The sequence below is a fragment of the Canis lupus genome, chromosome 34 (assembly GCF_003254725.2).
Source record: "Canis lupus dingo isolate Sandy chromosome 34, ASM325472v2, whole genome shotgun sequence".
NCBI classification, from domain to species: domain Eukaryota; kingdom Metazoa; phylum Chordata; class Mammalia; order Carnivora; family Canidae; genus Canis; species Canis lupus.
Genome location: NC_064276.1, coordinates 19,867,453 through 19,887,274, shown reverse-complemented (window position 1 = coordinate 19,887,274; position 19,822 = coordinate 19,867,453). Strand labels below are relative to the sequence as shown.

The 19,822-nt window shown below is 41.6% G+C and overlaps 1 protein-coding gene across 13 annotated transcripts in view; it reads right to left on the bottom strand.

Moving 5' to 3' along the window:
- The window catches only part of RTP4 (receptor transporter protein 4), a 114,630-nt gene that overhangs the window by 59,459 nt on the left and 35,349 nt on the right, over positions 1 to 19,822 (bottom strand). For 6 of the 13 annotated variants that reach the window (XR_007408141.1, XR_007408142.1, XR_007408143.1 and 3 more), the window contains exons 2-3: positions 4,118 to 4,223; positions 3,643 to 3,807 (exon numbers count right to left, since the gene is read on the bottom strand). Coding sequence is in view for 1 of the 13 variants with exons in the window: in XM_035710252.2 (XP_035566145.1) it covers positions 4,178 to 4,223 (46 nt within the window). In the remaining 12 variants the exon portion in view is untranslated. Of the gene's footprint in view, positions 1 to 2,142; positions 3,808 to 4,117; positions 4,224 to 19,822 lie in introns of those variants that run through there. The other 7 variants (XR_007408146.1, XR_007408147.1, XR_007408149.1 and 4 more) reach the window with 3 other exon arrangements.

The window sequence follows — 19,822 nt, the reverse complement described above, 5'->3', positions numbered from 1 at the left end:
ACGTGTGGTCATATCAATGATGCTGAAAGTAAAGGCATTATCCCCATTCAACAGATGAGTTCAGTGAGGGCAAGTAATTCACCCTAAATCACCCAGATCCTGGGAAGTATAAAATAGATCCCTAAGGAAAGAGTATGGCCCGAACCTAAGGACCAGTGAGGGAGATACTAGAGACAGCCAGTGAGCACCCACCATAGGAGTTCTGGAGAAGAGAGAAGACAGCAGGAGATTTGGGAAGAGGGTTGGGCAGGCAGTCAGCTGCCTGAGAATGGCTTGGATGGGGGCCAGGATCTCCAACTGTTCCCCCAAAGCTGATGCTCATTTGTACATTTGGCTGGCAATTGGGAATCACCAGCAACATGTCACCTCCCCCTAATTAAAGCTTACCAGAGTCAGCCAAGGAAGAAGTTACTGTTGGCAGGATACAGCTCACCCAGTTCCAGCACCATCCAAGAACAGAGGCCATTTACTGGTTATCCATGAGTTTCATTTGCTAACAATTACACCTCATTTCAGGGAATCTGGGGAGTCCCTGATGCAGGCTTACATTTCCACACACCCAGATTTCCTGAGGGAGCTCCTCAGAGATGTCAAGTGAGATGAGACATATGATAGAGAATGGATTGCAAGCAAAGGAGTTACCTCCATGATGTCTGGCTTGAAGAGCAGTGTACATGTAGGTGTGGTCAGGATAGTGGGTTGGACACTACCAGCTCTGCCATTTTGAAGATATACAGGCTTGGACACATGTCTTTACTTTTCTGAGCTTCTGAAAATGGAAATGTTACCATAGGCCTACTATGAGAACCAAATGAATGTACAAATGTAAAGGGTTTTTTACACTTTAAAGCAAGGGTCAGCAACCTTTTTCTGTAAAGGGGCAGATAATAAATAATTCAAACTTTGTGGGTCATGCAATTTCTTGCAGCTACTCAAGCCCACCATTGTACTGTGAAGGCAATTGTAGACAATACATAAAAAAATAGGTATGGCTATGTTCTGATAGAACTTTGTTTATAGATGATGGAATTTATTTTTTATTTTTTTATTTTTTTTTTAATTTATGATAGTCACACAGAGAGAGAGAGAGAGAGAGAGAGAGAGGCAGAGACATAGGCAGAGGGAGAAGCAGGCTCCAGGCACTGGGAGCCCGACGTGGGATTCGATCCCGGGTCTCCAGGATTGCGCCCTGGGCCAAAGGCAGGTGCCAAACTGCTGAGCCACCCAGGGATCCCTGATGATGGAATTTAAACTTCATATAATTTTCATGTGTCATGAAATATTATTCTTATTTTGATTTTTTCAACCATTTAATATGCAAAAAAATTTCTTAGCTCTAGGCCAGACAAAAAGAGAAAACAGGGGCCATTGATTGTCAACCTCTGCCCTACAGTGCTGCATAAATGTAGAAGGCATAGCAGCAAAAAAGTTTTGCAAAAAGATAAAGAAGATTGCATTTTTTCCTATGTTAATATGAGGCTTTTAAAAAGCAATTATTTACTAGGCTTTGTGGTGCAACCATGAAGAGATTAGCAATCTGGGAGAAAAGGCTGGTGTAGGCTGGAGCAACCAGCAGAGGGATTCATAGAAGGTGGCCATTTGGTTTGAGCCTGGAGGAGGAGAGGAATTGCAATAGGTAGAGTCAAGGTAAGAGGCAGGTATTTAAGGAAGAGAGAGAAAAGTAAGGGCACAGTCCTTTTTTGGACAATTGAAAGACAACCAGAGAGGGCAACCTGGGTGGCTCAGCGGTTTAGCGCTGCTTTCAGCCTGGGGTGTGATCCTGGAGACCTAGGATCCAGTCCCACGTCAGGCTCTCTGCATGGAGCCTGTTTCTCCCTGCGTCTGTGCCTCTCTTTCTCTCTCTCTCTCTCTCTCTGTGTGTGTGTGTCTCTCATGAATTAATGAATAAATAAAATCTTAAACAAAAAAAGACAACCAGAGAGAGGAATGTGGTATAATTGGCAACGTCAGGACTCCAGTCTGATGCTCCCCGCTCTTTCTATATTCTAGACTCCTGGTAAATTGTGTGGACAAATAGAAAATCAGGAAGTGTCCAGCTCTAGGAACACATTGTCAGATTGAGAGATAGCAAGACATTCCAGAGGAAGTTATTAAAAATAACAATTGACAAGACAGAAACAGTAATGAAATAATATCCTTTAATTGAGCACATACTCTAGTGAACATTAGGTATTCTCCAAATGCTAACTCATTGCGGAATCATAATTACACTTTGGAGATCTTGTTATCCCCATTGTCCCCATTTAAAGATGGGGAGGCTGAGAAAAGGTTAAGAAAATGTTCCATTGGGCTCACTGATCATCCTTAATAACAACAAACAAAGACCTGCATGTTGTTTTCCAAAGACTCTTGGCAGGGACTGAGGGAAATAAGAGGAGTAATAACCTAAGAACTGTGTCAGTGGCCTGAGGGAGGACAGAAGCAGCTCACAGGTGGGACAGCCAGGGCTTCAGGGGGAGGAGCACAGAGGCAGTGTCGGTAGATGAGTCAATACCAGCCTGACTGGAGTGGCTGCAGACTTCTTACATCCATTGGTAAGCCTGGAGCGGTTCATAAGAATGTTTACAGATGTCTTACTGGGGAAGGCATGCTCTGGAAGGAGTCATAGTAGCAGCAGCATGGGGGTTGGAATAATTAAATAATATTTTCAGATCTCCCAAGAGCCATTAGATGAAAACAAAGAAGCAGGTGAGAAGAGGAAGTTGAGAGTTATTTGCGCTGTGTTAATGGGCCGTTAATCAACAGACCCCCACCCACCACCAGCAGCAGCCGTTCCCTGCAATCTGGGGAGACTGTGTGCTCACAAAGCGCCCATTCAAATGCCATGAAAGCTGGCACAATGAAGCAATCAGACAAGCCCTAGCTTCTCCATGGTGCTATACCTGCACCTGTTTTCACAGCAGGAACTCCTTTATCAGCTTTAGAAACTTACAGAATGGAAGAGGTTGTCTATAATCACTTCTCTTCCATCCAGCCTTTGGAGGTAGAGATATTAAAGCCAATATCCAAAAGCTAATTGCCCTCTCTCCCTGGAGAACCAGTGAGCCCATGTGGGTCTGGGCAGCTACAGGTCTATCATGTGGCATCGACATGACTGAGCCCCTTGATCTGTGAACCAACTCCAGCTGTGAGGGTAGGAGTAGGGGTGGTAGTGATGGCTATAGCTGGAGCCAGGGGGATGGGAGCTACATTAGCATCCTCCCCACCACTGTTGGGGAAAATGCATGAGCTGGCTCGTCAGGTGCGGAAGGAGGATGAATGCTTTTTTGATTGCTATAATTGCGGTAAATTGGACGCTTGAGAGTGCCTCTTTAACTAGAAGAATCTCGTGGATGAGACTTAGGGAAGAGGCCCCTCTTCGGATCCCTCTCCTTTGTCCCATGTGTATGAGATAATTCCCCAGCCATTATGGATTATGAATGGGCTGCTAATTTTAGTTGTGCAAGCCAAACAAAGACCCTGGTTGGTAGATCCGGAAGGTGATTCATCTAAAATGATGTTTGTATAGTGAAAGCTGAAGGTCTTGAGAGGCACCCCTGATTATTTAAAACTTTCCTTCCAAAGAGCTGGAGAATTTAAGTGACCATCTCAGCACTGACAACCAAACATGAACTCCGGTACCTTCTTTTCTGCTCAAGGTCTTTCTATCTTGGCGGTGCTGGGTGCTTTGGGTGTGAGTGTCCTCTCATAGTTCTTAATTGGGAAGAATCAGGAAGGCAACAGTGAAAGACCCAGAGTAAAAGCCACAGAGACCCAACATAAACCAAGTCCAACGGTCTTTGGTACCTGTGCGGAGAACAAACAAGAGGTAAGAGAATTTGGGAAGCCAAGTGGAAGAGAAGTTCAGGAACATTTGAGGAAGGTTAAAGGTCGACTGGAGAGCCCTGGTGCCTTCTTTGATTCGTTTGTTTATTGTTTGTGAGTGGTTCTTGGGCTTCTTAGGCTGAGAGCTGCAGGGTTGGTGCTTTTTTTTTTTTAAGTCCACCATAATAGCCAAGAGAATATTATACTATACTTAGCTGGCTTTGCTTACTTGCTTGCTGTTTCCCTTCAGCAAGTCACTCTATTTGGTTAGGCCTTGAGGTGACCAACTTACCTCAGTTTTCCAGATACTTTACAGTTTTAGCCCTGGAAGTCCTGCATCTGGGAAAGCCCCTCAGTTCCAGAAAAACCATATATCCTGCTTCAATGGGGCAGAGTACCTAGGGATAAGAGTGGAGAGGTAAGGGTTAGATGTGATGAATTCTGGCTACTAGGCAAAAGGCCCCAAAGTTATCTTGATAACCCATTTTTCATCGGCTCTATCCAAACATTGCTGTTGTTTCTGGAAACCTGTTCTCTCTAGCCTTTATTGTACTTACTGACACACTTGTCTTTTCTGTGAGCAATTTGAGGGTAAGGGCTCTTCTCCAAGGGACAAAGTACCTGATACCTATCAGGCCCTTTGTTAATGTATTATTGAATTAGATCCATCACCTCTTGGGCCTTCTGTCTATAGGTCCAGAAACCATTCAAATGAACAGCCTCTTAAGATCATTGTGATAACTAAGAGGCTTAAATGCATAAATAGAAAAGAATAGATCCAAGCCCTTGTAAATCTTCTCCTACAAATTTGCTGTGTGACTTTGAATAAATTACTTTCCATCTCTGTAGCAGTTTTCTGATGAGTAGTAAGAAAAACTAACAATGTGGTGGTCTTGTACTATATCAGCTTAGCTAAACTGGAACTATGGATCCTAGAATTCTCTTTTCTGTATGGTTTCAAGTTAGAGTTGGCCACAAGCCAGTGTTCCAAGTTAGGGTCATGTGAGCTTTGGAAGAGGGACATGAAGGAGAGCCATTTAATAATTTTGCACTCTGAAGGTCAGTGAGGGCTGGCACTGTTGTCACCAGTCTAAAAGCTTACTTGATTGCTATGGGGTACAGTTGGTCCTTCAGCTCATCCAGCTCCTACAAGATCCCCTCCTTCAACTTCTCTGAGTCATGGGCCATGTGCAGGTGCTACACTGGAGTCTGGGGGAGCCAGTTCATCCTGATGCCTTTATTGTAAGTCAGCAGCATCATTGAGATTGAAAGGGGTGAGGAACGGATACTGTTCCAGCTAATTATTGTAGGTTCTAGTCTGTTCTTCGTATCTCTACTTTGTGTCTATTTCCCTCTATATTTCTAGTCCTGTTGACTTTAGGCCCAACACTAAATACAGAAATTATAGACTCAAGTGGCCAACATTATTAGCCTCCACAATTGTGTACAGTCCAATCCTTGTAATATATTTCTCATTCTATACCACATGAAGCAATTCTGCTTCTTGGAATCCTGAATGATGCAAGTGATATTTATCAAATGCTTACTATGTGCTAGTAGGCACTTTCTTGATGGTTTCCCTATATTAATTTATTTAAAACACGCAGAGCTTCTTGTGATGTAGGTATCATCCTATTTTGTATTATCTCCATTTCATAGATGGAAAAACTGTAGCATAGAGAGTTTAAGTAACTTGCCCGAAATCAGACAGCTTGTAAAAGGCAGAGCCAGGATTTGAACTCTAACAGTTTGCTAGAATCTGTGCCTTTACGGACAATATGACGCTCTTTCATTTGTAGATTGAAAAGTTGTTCTTGAAGTCTCTTCTGGTCTGAACACTCTATGAAATAGTTTCTGTATTGAATTTCTAACCCCTAGAATAGGGTATCTTGAAGTGTGATGCAAGAATCATCTACATAAAATCACCTGGGAAATTGGTTAAAACACAGATCCCCTGAACCCCTTGAGCCTATGAGATGTGGTGGTAGTGATGGTGGAGGGAGTGGTTTCTGCACATTTACAGGTTTTTCAGGAAATTTTGATAACATTGAGGTTTGGGAATTACTTAGTGTCCTAGAAGAATAATAGGTAGAAAAATAAATAAATAAATGTGTATGTGGTTTGGGGTTTTTTGTTTTGTTCTTTTGAGAAAGGAAAAGCTGTAATGAATCAATTTAGAAGTGGCTTCTGCCTCAGGTCTCCAGTCAAGAAGGTGCACTCAATCGAGTTGGTGGTATCAGAAAGCTCTGGCAGATTTGCCTCTGCTCTTCCCAGAAGCGCCCCTAAAAACAGCTTCAGAATGGTCTTTGATGAGATAGATCGTCATCATCTTGCCCCAAGACAGTGCCCGGAAGCGATTAGAGTGGTAGGAGCTAAAGGGGCAGCAATGCCATTTGCATCCTCCTTTCTGACCAGCCCTCTGTCATCAGCTCTGAGTTGTTAATGAAACATGTCTCCCTCCCCTCTCCATAGGCTTAACAATCATTTGTCTTCTCTTGGGAAGTCAGAGTCCCCCTGGCTGGAGATGAGCAGAGGTTCACTGGAGTGATCTTGTCTATTACCAGCCTCTGGGACTCAGGGTCCTGGAAACAGAGCTACCATAGGTTACACAAATTGGTGTTAGAAGAAGGCACAACAATGGAAAACCCCTTCACCACCATTTCACTTGTGGTCATCATCAGCAGGCAGGTAGGGTTGGTAATGAAGGCCTCTTCCATGCAGTGATGCTGGCCTCAGGACACCAGCACCCTTGCTGCAAAGCCAGTGAGCAGACCCTCTCAGGCCTAAGGTGGTCCCTCCTATGTGGCAGGGAGGAGGGTGGGGTGCTACTTATGAGTTTGCAAAAGCTTTCCTATGCGCTGTCTCGTTTGAGCTTCTTCCCACCAATTTTGGAATAAATACGTTATAAAACTTAGAATCTGATTGGAGAAAATGTTAATAACAAATAATTTCCTCTCCTTGTCAAGCTTCTCTCACACAAAATGTGTAATTTTTAAAAAAGTATTTCAATTCTCCTAAATGTGATGGTATGAGACAAGTATTGGGTTCTAGTGAGGTGCTAGGTACTGTGTTTGGCAAATCACTTAAGTGGTATCATATAGTCCTTATGGTGCCCCCCAAACAGTATCATCAGTATCATGAAACAGATGGGGAAACTGAGGCTTAGAGAGTTTACATAAATAATCTCATGAGATTTCGAGGAGGGATTGGTGCACCTGCAAGCTGTCAGTACAAGCATAAGCCAAGAAGTAAAGCTGAATTTCTTGAATGGATCTTTGTACCAACCTGCCGATGATGAGCTTCTTAAGACTAGGAACTGATCTAAATTTTCTCCCTGCCGGAGTCAGTTCAAGTGCCAAGACTGGGGTGAAAGGAAACCAATCTCATGCTTTCTTGACTTTGAAATCAGGCTAAACCTGGAGAATGATTCTCCCTTTTGTGTGGAAGAATTCTGATAGTTCTTTACATTCCTCAGCTCTCCTGGAAGGACTTGGCCTATTGTTGTTCCATCCTACATTGGTTTTCCTCCAGAGAAAGGAAGAAAAATATCTCCCTGCTTCCATTTTTTACTCCTATTGAGTCCAATCCCAGCAAGAGGCCCAATCCCAAGCTCAGATGCTCATACTTATAAACAGATTTTTATATTCCCATGTTTGGAAGGTACTTTCTAATTGTAACAATTTGATCCACTCACTTTACCTTCCCAATTCTAATGTCCTTGTCTAGAAAATGAGGATAATTTCTACCTCACAAAGTTGTATAGTTTTCACCCAATAGAACTTTACCAAGGGTTTTCTAGATGTCTGATATATAGTGACTGATACAGAATCGGTTACTACTAAATATTATTGAGGATTGATAAATATTTACTAAATGGTTTGGTAGGGACTTGTCTAGTTAGGGAAAATCATTATTAAACATAGGACCTGTTTCCATAATCTTTACTCCTTGTCCCTTTTGACTTATGTACTAGACACAAAAGAAAAGAAATAGAAGCAGAGTAATGACTTAACATTTTATGTTAATTATCCCATATGTTATCCATATTCTGTGTCCAACCATTTGGAATTCTGTTGGGTGCACAACTGAAATATCTAGAATAAAAATAATAGGTGTGAGTGTGAATGTTTTTCCTATCTTTTTTGCCAAGTGACATTTATCAGGTAACTTTTTTTTTTTTTTTTAAGATTTATGTATCTATTTCAGAGAGAGTGCACAAGCAAAAGGGGCAGAGGGAGAAGGAGAGAGAATCTCAAGCAGACTCTGGGCTGAACACAAAGCCTGACTGGGGGCTTCATCTCACAACCTAGAGATCATGACCTGAGCAGAAACCAACAGTCAAAAGCTTAACCAACTGACATACTCAGGCGCCCCCAAGCAACATTTTATTAAGCCAGCCTGAATGTTTATCTAAGAGAATAGGTTCGTGAAAGACATGGTAATTATCTTGAAATACATGAAATCCTTTCATAAAAGATGAATTAGATTTTTTCTGTGTGTCCTCAGGGAAGAATCACCACTGACAAGTGGATATCCCTTCAGAAGATATGGGTGTGTTCGCTTGGTTGGGGGTGAGAGTGGAAACCACTGAATTGACATGATTCTGGCAGAGATCAAGACTGAGCAGAAGAGAAATAAAATACTTCTCATTTAATAATGGGGTTCCACTGACTCCATTTTTAAATGAGTAATTGATTCTATTTTTAATTGAGTAAAGCCCATTTTATCTGAACCGTCCCCAGGACCCTCACAAACACACTCACACATACCTGCATAGACACACACACGCACACACACACACAATTTATGTTTGCCTTGGGAGCTTTTCCCATCTTACTAGGTGCCTGTTAAGAGGAACTTTCAGCCTCAGCATTACAAGAGAATAGAGAAAGGGAACCCTCAAAAAGCAACTCCATGTTCAACTTCCCTTGGGGATCCAGCACCAATCCTGTGTCCACCTGTCTATGAAATTTGATTCATGACCAACATTATGAGGGCTGAGAGTACATAATTAAAACTTAAGTCATTTTATATCAGGAAAGAGCAAAGGCTCTAGGAAGAAAAAATTCTTCCTTCATGAAAAGATAACTTTTGGAAATGGCCAAATCTGAAGATGGAGGATCTAGGCTGAAAGCTCAAAAGTGGCCACAGAGGATCTTGACGTAATGAGTCCCTTCATTTTTTTTTTTTTTTTTAGATTTAAGGCAATATTCACATTTGCTTCGATTATACTTTCTTCCTTTGTATAATTCTCTTCCAAAATCATCAGAAGTCTTTAGAAAAGGAGGTTATATGTTACCATACACCTAGAGATACTGGTCTTGAGAAAATGAAACAATGCCAAGAAAGGGGGGATGCCCTCGTGCCCATCTGTACCTTCTATTGTCTCTATGGACCTTCTCTACAATCAAGTAGACAGGCTGTTGCTAGACAGAAGAACCAGACACACCCCATCAAGAGATAGAGTCTATTTCCCTAACCTGAGTCTGATGGGCTTTGTGATTTGCTGTGTCCAATAGGAATGTGGCAGAAACAATGCACTGTTTTCAAAATTAGGCCTTAAGAGACCCTGCAGCTTCCCTTTCCACCCCCTTGGAAAACTGCCTGGTGGCCACCATGAGGAATGCCAGTTTAGTCCAATAAAGAAAGGATGGGCATGTGAAGGAAAGCAACGGAATCCCAGGCAACCGTCAGCACTTACTGCTGGACATGAGAGTGGGGTCATCTTGCCCCTTTCCATGCATCCCAGCTTCCCACCTAAATGCACACTGGGGACCAAGAGAAATCAGGAGAGCAATTTCCTGACCAATGCTCAGAGTCATAACAAATAATGATTTGTTTTTGTTTTAAGCCACTAGGTTTTGAAGAAACTTACTAAGCATCAGCCCATTTAATGAAGCAAGAGCCCCAGGTGATGCCAACCATAGAAAAGCCAGAGGCAATAAGAAAGGCCCCCAGTGCTAGGGAGCACTCCAGAGAGGGCAGAGCCATGAACAAAGAAAGGAAGAATCTGTATGGATTAGAGAATACTGCTCTATAAAAGGAGAAAGAAAGTGACTAAGCAGACACCTAAGGCACTAATGAAAGAAGGAACTTTCTGGCAGAGTTGTTTAAGAATGGAATGGACTGCTTTATGAGGTGCTGAATTCTTTAACATCAGGATTGTTTAGGAACAGGCGAGAAGGATGCTTGAAGGGCAAATTGGAGCACTATATCGTTGGCTCTGTGAGGTCACTTCCAACATCAGGCACCTGTTAGGTTCTCTGAATCCTGTTTGAGAAGATAGCAGTATTCACAGAATTATGTCAATACATCTCTCATGTTCTCTTGCAAAGAAGCTCTGGTTTATCAAGAGTGGTGATGAAGTGCATGTGAACGAGACAATTCCTCTGTGTTTATGATGACTCCTCTGTGTGCATAGCTTATGGACATTCGTGTGGCCAGGCTGGTCAGAGCACACAGACACGTAGCCACAACAGGCACCAGAGGACTGGGAGATTGAGTTATTGGAAAAACATCCAGCTCCAAAATGAGGCCTCTGGGCAGGGATTACATCTTTTTTGGGGCTCTTCTTGGGGCCCGGCTCTGTTGTTACCATTAAATGAATCTGAAAGATGATCATAATAATGACAACAATAATAATGATACTGTAATGGGCAATACTCCAAGTCCCCACTGGCCTCTTACTGCCTGCAACAGATCTGCTGCTGAGATGAGCCATATCTCTCTTCCCTTTAGAAAAGGTTCACAGAATGCCAAGAGGTGTGTTTGGCCCTATAGCAAAATGCCACTTCCTTTAAGAAGCAGGTGGACCCTCTTGAAATTTCCTTGTGAGAAAGGCTGCAGGCTTGATGTATACTCATTACACTACCTTTCACTGACATTCTAAGGGGGAATTAAACCTTGTGACATGCTCATCAAAAGTTGTGCTGATTCTCCTTTTTAAAGGAATGCAGTGAGGCTCCCAAGACTGGGTTTTCTCATTTCCACATCTCCACCCTCACTAGATGAGAGCTCAGAAGTAGAAAACACTTGGAAAAGAACATTTAGAAATTCCATCAACTAACTCTTTCAGGTTTAACTGCATATAGGAGAACCATACTTCAAAGCAAAGATAAAGGAGCCCAGCAAAAATATTTCCAAGGGAAAACCAAGGGTTGCTCGTAAGCAGCATGCACTTAAACGTCCTCAAAAGAATGAAACTTCAGGAATACACAGATGTAGGGTCTTCCCTTGAGAAATAGAGCCTTTTCAAGCAGAGAGCAGGTCATTCTCTCCTCTTTCAATCTAAACCTTACCTGAGAGACAGTCTCCCAACAGAATCATTGCTTCTTTACTCTGAAACTTAATGGGGAAAGAAGAGACACTATAGGAGCAACGGAAAGAATTTTTGCCCTAGATTGCTAGATGATCTTCAGCAAGCCATTTGCCCTCCCAGAACCTGCGATCACTTCCATATCTTTCTGGATTTATAAATTGGTGAAATCTGGGCATCACAGCCTCTCAACTTCACTCCGTTTTGCAAAGCATTCAAAGGAACACACCCTGAATTAATTCCTTTTGAGATTAGAGATGGGCCATTGAGAGGATGGGGCCGACAAAGGAGGCTGCCCCTTTCCTACAGAAAATGTGTGGAATTGAACTGTGATCTGTTGTTTGTACCTTGGCTGTCACACTTAAAGGAATTCTTCTATTCTGTGCTGGGTAGAGGAGCTATGGAGAAGCCAATGAAAGGATGGCCAAGCCTTAAGGGCCAGGGGAAGAGCATTATGTTACGATGGCCCAGTGAGAGGGCACCAAGTTTAGGAGCAAATATAACTTATTGTGGCCCAGAATCAGATGAACCATCCGAGAAGGCAGCTGGACTATGATTAAGAAATCTCCTCTCTTCCTCTGTGTGTGTCTCTCATGAATAAATAAAATCTCAAAAAAAAAAAAAAAAGATTTGTGAAGAAAAGGGAAGGTGAATTGGTGAATTTCTTTTTTCTATTTTTTTTTTTTTTAGATTTTATTTATTCATGAGAGACACACAAAGAGAGAGAGAGAGAGGCAGAGACACAGGCAGAGGGAGAAGCAGGCTCTACGCAGGGAACCCTACACGCGGGACTCGATGCCAGACCTCCAGGACTACTCCCCGGGCCCAAGGTGGTGCTAAACCGCCGAGCCACGCAGGCTGCCCAGGAAGGTGAATTTCTTCCTAGCATCACTTCTCTAATGACATTTCTTTTTTTTTTATGATTGATTGATTGATTGATTGATTTGACACAGAGGCAGAGATATAGGCAGAGGAAGAAGTAAGCTCCCTGTGGGGAACCCGATGCGAGACTCAATCCCAGGACCCTGCGATCAGGACCTGAGTCAAAGGCAGAGATGCTCGATCACTGAGCCACTCAGGTGCCCTCCTCTAATGACATGTCAAACATCCATAACACCGTCTGCAAAAGAAATTTCAAATATTCCAAGTCCCTCCCTCCTTAATATACATACACCACAGTGACCCCCATTGTACAAAAGTAGAATGTTCACTATAAAGATAAAAGACTCTTGGGATCCCTGGGTGGCACAGCGGTTTAGCGCCTGCCTTTGGTCCAGGGCGCGATCCTGGAGACCTGGGATCGAGTCCCACGTCAGGCTCCTGGTGCATGGAGCCTGCTTCTCCCTCTGCCTGTGTCTCTGCCTCTCTCTCTCTCTCTCTCTCTGTGACTATCATAAATAAATAAAAATTAAAAAAAAAGATAAAAGACTCTTGATGGAATCACTTTACCAACAATAAGCTAAAACCCTGTACAATTAACTCATGGTGCCTTTGGGCTGATGGTGTTGAAGGCGCAGGCGGTGACTTACTGCCCTCAGCAAGGCACAGACTAGGTGAAGCGCTGACAAGCCTGACAGAGACACATTTGCTCTGGCTTTCAATCCTCTAATCTTTTCGTAAAGAAGGTGAGAAAGGAACTGGTTTGCTGAGAAACTCCAAGCTAAAGGGCAGATCTGGGCCATAGCTTTCTAGATCTTCAGCAGACTCATCCTGAGACACAAAAGAAAAACTTCTTTTCTTTAATAAAAGTTCCTCAAACTGCTGAAATCACCACCAGCCTCTGAGTGGGTGCCCTGTTCATTCTCCCGGGGTGAGAAGCTTTCGTAGGGAGAAAGGAGCAGAATTATTTTTCAGCTTAATCAAAGTGTAATTGACAAGTACAATTGTGAGATATTTAAAGTGTACAAGGTAATGACTCAATATACATATATACTGGGAAAGACTTTCCTTACCATCAAGTTCATTAGTCCCTGGCTGGCTTATTTCACTTAGCATAATGCCCTCCTCCACTTCATCCACATTATCCCAAATGGCAGGATTTCCTCCTTTTTTTAAGGCTGAATAACATTCCCTTGTGTGAATATCCCATGTTCTTTACCCATTTCCCTGTTGACAGACACTGAGTAGTTCATACCTTCACTATTACAAATAATCCTGCAATGAACACAGGGTGCAAATATCTCTTCAAGATAACAGTTTTGTTCCCTTTGGAAATATACTCAGAAGTGGGATTGATATGATAGCTCTACTTCTAATTTCTTGGGGAAGCTCCACACTGGTTTCATAATGGCTGTATCAGTTTATGTTCCCAGCAAAAGTGCAAAAGGAACTCCCTTTTCTCCACATCTTCACCAGCATTTGTTACTGTCTTATCTTTTTGAAAGGAGCAGAATTCAAGGAAGGCTTGTGGAGAAGACAGATAGGGCCTTGGTCTTGCCAGCCAGCCAAGAACCCACTTGAAAAATACCAGCTCTGGGGATCCTTGGGTGGCTCAGCGGTTTAACACCTGCCTTCAGCCCAGGGCATGATTCTGGAGTCCCGGGATCGAGTCCCGCATCGGGCTCCCTGCATGGAGCCTGCTTCTCCCTCTGCCTGTGTCTCTGCCTCTCTCTCTCTCTCTCTCTCTCATGAATGAATAAATAAAATCTTTAAAAAAAAATACCAATTCTCTTTAAAGGTGAGTTGACTGAGTGCTGAAATCTAAAGGGCAGCCTGAGAAGCAAGACTTTTTTTGTAATGAGGTATAATTTACGTACACAGATCACAGGCATACAGACACATTTTATCTAGTATCATTTTCCGCTGGCCTGGAGAACTTTCCTTAACAGTTCTCCTAGTGCAAGAGAGCTAGTGGCAAATCCTCTCAACTCTCATTGGTTTTTATTTTGCCTTCCTTTAAAAAATATTTTCTTTGGATATGGGTTTCTAGATTGATATTCTTTTCCCAGTGTATTAAGGATGTTTCAATTTTCTCTGCTTTGAATTGAGAAACCAGTGGTCATTTTTATAGTTATTCTTTTGTCTTTCTGTAATATATCTTGCTCCCACATCCCACCCACACTGCAGCTGCTTTTAAGATTCTTTTTAATCATTTGTTTAACACATCTTGGTGTACAATAATGCCATCAGAATACAGTGTGAGGTGGGATGTGTGTGTATGTGATTATCCTGCTTGAAGTATTCTGAGCTTCTTACATCTGTGAGCTTATCTTTTTCGTGTCATTAAAATTTTTTCAATCATTACTTCTGTAAATATTGTCTCTCTGTTGTCTCTTCATGGTACTCAAATTATGCCTACCCAGGATTCCTTGGTATTATACCACAAGACAATTTTTCTTTGAAATTCTGTCCATTTTCTTCCAGCATATTCTCTCTCTGTGCTTCCATTTATATAATCTCTGTTGTTCTGCCTTTGAGTTCATCGACCTTTCTTACGCATTATTTAATCTGATGCTAAATCCCATGATTTCTTCACTTCAAATATTGTATTTTTTAGTTCTAGAATTTTCATTTCTTTCTATCTTAAGTTTTCCTTTCTTTCTTAAAGCTCCCTATTCCTTATGTTAACATTTTCCTTTAAATTATTTATTAGAATTATATCTGTTTTTAAGTTCTTGTTTGCAAATTTCATAATCTTTCTCATTTCTTGTTTCCGTGTTTCTGATTTTTTTCTTTTGATTACAGATCATGTATTTATGCTAATTTACATATCTAGCAAATTTGATTGTATGGTTGGCATTATGTGTACTACAGTTTTAAGGATTTTGTCTTCTTTCAAAAGAGAGTTTAGTGTTTTATTCCAGCAGACATTTAAATTACTCATGGGTCAAGAGAGATCTTTCAAGGTCTGCTTACAAACTTATATTTTTTATAGATTTTATTTACTTATTTGAGAGAGAGAGAGAGCAAGTATGAGTGGGGTTCAGAGGGAGAGAGAGAAAGAAGCAGGTTCCCTGCTCAAGGCTTGATGGACCTGAGCTGAAGGCAAATGCTTAACCAGCTGAACCACTGAGGTGCCCCATGTTTGGAAGCTTTTAAAGAGCCAATCTAGAATGTCTGTTACCATAAGGTTAGACTAATTCTATTCCTCAGGTGCTGACTTTCTGTGGGTTTTATTTAGTTTCTGGAATGTTCATGCAAAAGCTCTCTATTCTGCGGGTTAAAATGTCATCCCCTAGCCCTGTACAAACTTTGGTATTTGTTTAGTTCCCAGCTCCCCATAGTTGTCTTCCTCTGGTAGATGTTTTCAGCCAGCTTCATTCCATTTTTCTCTGAACATATACAGGTTAGTATTCAGCTAAAATCTCAAGGGGGTCCATAAGCAGACTTTTTGAGCTTCTTTTGGACTCAGCTATCTTCTTTCACTTACCCTGTCCCAGAAATTCTAGCTGACTTAGTCACCCTGAATTCTGATCTCTGGCTTTTCAGCTCTGTGAGGCAGCTGTGGTATGGGTGGCTCCTCTTTTCTGCACTGCTGTCTGAAACATGCCTCCAAAAGAGAGCAATGCTAATCATGGGGCTGACTCGTTTGTTTCTCATCTCCCAGAGATCACAATCCCATATGGCTTTTGACTCACATCAGAAAACAGTGATTTTTTATATAATTTGTCTAGGTTTATAGTTACTTACTACAAAGAAACTAGTGTGGTATCTGTTAATCCATCATGGCAGGAAACGGACATTCCACCAAACAGAATATATGATGACTTGGTACCAAGTGCTGTGCTAGTCTTTGAGGCTTTACAAATGACTAGCATGTCCCTGGCCTCATTATCTGGTGGAACCACAATCACGCAAATAAGCTCAATGGTGTTAGAGGAGCTTTTGTAGAGGAATGTACTGAGTGTCATAGAAATCAAGAGGAGAGACTATTTAACTATCTGAGGAAGTCAGGAAAGGCTTCCTAGAGGAGATGACATTTAGGCAGAGAATTTCTATTTTGCTAGTTGGAGAGCAGAAAGACATGTTAAGCAAACGAACAAAGAATAAAGCATATGTGTGTATAGTAAGAAACATTAAATGACTGCTATATGGGTTCTATGAGGGTGAAGGAAAACTGCTACAATGTGAAACTAGAAAAACAGGGTCTAGCTAATGAGCATCACGTTAAATAGATTGGTTTATCCTGTACAGGAACCCATAGCATCATAATGATTAAAAGCAAGGTTTCCGGGATCCCTGGGTGGCGCAGCGGTTTGGCGCCTGCCTTTGACCCAGGGCGCGATCCTGGAGACCCGGGATCGAATCCCACATCGGGCTCCCGGTGCATGGAGCCTGCTTCTCCCTCTGCCTGTGTCTCTGCCTCTCTCTCTCTCACTGTGTGCCTATCATAAATAAATTAAAAAAATAAATAAATAAATAAAAGCAAGGTTTCCATGAGACCCTGTCCATAACTTATTCACTAGCCAGGATTTTGGATAAACTTATTATAATCCTCAGGGGAGTGTTGTTCTTTAGTTTTTAAAATAGGACAATGTCATAAACTGCCCTTATTATCCCAGTGATGGTTAATGAAGTTAATGCCTGTAAACCACTCAGCTTGGTGTTTGACATTTATTGCTCAAACATGATAACTGCTTATGTTATTGTTATTTCTACAGGCATATGGAGTTCGTTTGTGAGATGGTTTGTTTTATGAACAGGCATGTATTTTAAGAAGAAAAAAATGTGCTGTTGGCTAAATGTGGGATAAAGTACATGTAGAAGAAAGGCTGGAGAAGACCAGACTACAGAGAGGTCTGGAAGGTTCACTCAATTGACGGCAAGGAGGTCCATCTTCTGTGGGGAGAAGCATGGCACCATCAGGGCCTCAAGCCATAACCAATTGCTGCTTTGCCCCTATTGGAACGGGTTTTACCTGCATTTGTTCTAGAGCAGAGATGCTCATTGATCTTTAGTAATCCCTAAACAAGGAAGTATCATTACCAGGGGTGATGGGCTTATCCATACATTCATTTAAAAGCATTACCTAATGTGAGCATTTTTGCTATTTGTGGAAGATCAGATTTTTCAAAGTGGCCACAACAATAACTCTGATCCCACACATTCTTCTTACTATGCAACATTGATGCTGTACCCATTAATTCAGAGTGCACTTGTCACTGAGCAGAAATGGAACTATATAACTTCTTAGCCACAGTCATAAAAGGCAATACAGGTGATATCTGGTCCTCTTGGAACTCAATTGGCATGCCGTGAGAAAACAAAGAGCCCATGTAGAGATGCCATGTATAGGTTTTGTGGGTGATAGCTGCAGCTGAGGTTCGACAGTGGGTACCAACCTCTCCACATGTGCATGCCTGAGATCATTAATGATTCTGGCCCCAGTCTTCAATCCACCTCTGCTCCATCGTGTGAAGCAGGGATGAGCTGCTCTTGCCAACCCCTGCCCAAATGCTGATTTATGAGCTGGAAAACCAAGGGTGTTGTTTTAAAACATCAGATTTGAAGATTTAAATTGGCTGATTGCTTGGTAGGCAGCAATAGGTAACTAGAAACTATTTTATATTTCCTCTTGTTCATGGTTACTAAATGTACAGCTATTAGCATTTTAAGGTCCTCGATCTTTCAAAAATATTACAAGGGGCCTCATATTCACAAAAAAAAATATGAAGATCTACTGAACTAGGAATTTTAATGGGTAAAGTATAGCAGAGGCCATTGTACCAATGATATTGGTTAGTTTTTTCTAATAAAAGACTATTCTCTACCTGTAAGAAATGCAAAAGAGTTTCCTGAAGCTGGATGCTATCTCCCATAGCAATTATCTTGACAACATATTTTTCTTTTACTCATGATAACGGACTTATTTTCTACTCAGGCATAATTTGTTTTTTAAAAACAAGAAAATTATGCCTCTCTTGATGCTGACAAAATCAGGTGAGCTTAAATTGGGAACATAGGAATCTTTTGAAATCATTTCTGCCAATTTGTCCCCTTTCATTCCCACTCCCTATACTTCCTCCACACAGCTCCTTGCATACATTCTCAAATGTGGTCACAACAGTTGGCAATAACAACCAAAGATTAGGCTTCACAGAGAAAGACTAATAAAACTAAAACTAGAGCTGGAAACATCCCCAGTTTTATTCCCTTCTTCTTGAAGTTGACTTGTGAAGAGAGCTCTGCTGCATGTGGTTTGAGAGAACAGGCCTCCCAACATCCTGGAGAATTGTTGAAGTCTTATAAAACAGAAAGGATTGTGTAAACTGTTGAGATATCACAGGCAAATACAGTGAACATCTTCTCCAAATAAACACCAGGACACATTGATCCAATTAATGGTCTGACAGTGGGGTAAAGCATTTGGATACAAGACCCGTGGTCTGTCTGTTGTTCTGAGAGAGAAAGGTAAAGGAAAAATATTCAATGATAGCCCAGTTGTTCTAATCCATTTAGGAAATATCCTATCCCATTCTAACATACAGCGTGCATCAAACTGGCCAGCATTAAAGATAAACAAAACAAAACAAAACACCTTTATTTTTGCCCAAATAAAATAAAGTTCCCTGTGAAACCCAGAATTTTTTTTAATCCATTAGTTTTTTTCTTATGTCAACTGAATTCTTACATTTGCTGTTCACACATTTTGCATTCATGTCTCAGAAATTCTCAGTGAATTCCCCCAATTGACCACTGCACAAAGAGTTAGAGTGTTCTCCCCAAAGGGAGATAAGATGTTTACTAAGTGTTTGCTGATTGATCATTAAAACCAGGAAATAATAACTTGCTGTTATGTTTTAAAACAACTGATAAGAACAAATGGCTTGAGACAAGACTAATCTTTTAAGGAGTCTAACAACCCAATTAAATCAAGAAAATCTACCCCACAAAAAGGCACAGAAGCACAGGGAATCCAATTTGTATGACAATTTCAGAGACTGCATGGACTTCATTTTTTTAAAGGTTTTATTTATTTATTCATGAGAGACAGAGAGAGAGAGAGAGAGAGAGAGGCAGAGACACAGTCAGAGGGAGAAGCAGGCTCCATGCAGGGTGCCCGATGTGGGACTCGATCCTGGGACTCCAGGATCCAAAGGCAGGTGCTAAACTGCTGAGCCACCCAGGGATCCCTGACTGCATGGACATCGGGTTAAGAACCCCTGCCTAATGACGATGTATTCTACACAGAGTATGAGCTAACTTCTTTGGATTTAAAGTCAGTCACTATTTATTGTAAGCCTACTAGAAGTCAGGCACTGAGAGGCCCTCCACTTCTACTTCATCACAGTCCTGAGAAGTAGTTAAAGATGGCCACAGTTTACAGCCCAGGAACCTTCTTTCTTCTCTCATCCTTTCCCCATAACAACTATTAACATTCTCAAAATTCAAATTTCTTCCAGTACATTCTGGGTAATGTTAATATGGTCAAAATATTTTATTCTAAGGGTGAGAAAATTGAAGCTGAGAAAGAAAGAGAAGTAATATCCCTAAAGTCAGATGGTGAGTTGGTACAGGTTGGGCTTAGAACCCACGTCTGTCTCCCAGGCCTGTGCTCTTTGACTATACCCATACTCAAGAGAAGGGTATTTATATACCAACTCCAGTGAGTTATTTGTTGAGGGCTGTTTGTCAGATGGGGAGATTCATTAACTCCAGGCTTTCCATCCTCCATCAGTGGCCAAAGCAGGTTGTCAGTGAAATGCAAATCCTGACAGGAGCAAGTCCCTCAGCATGTGTAGA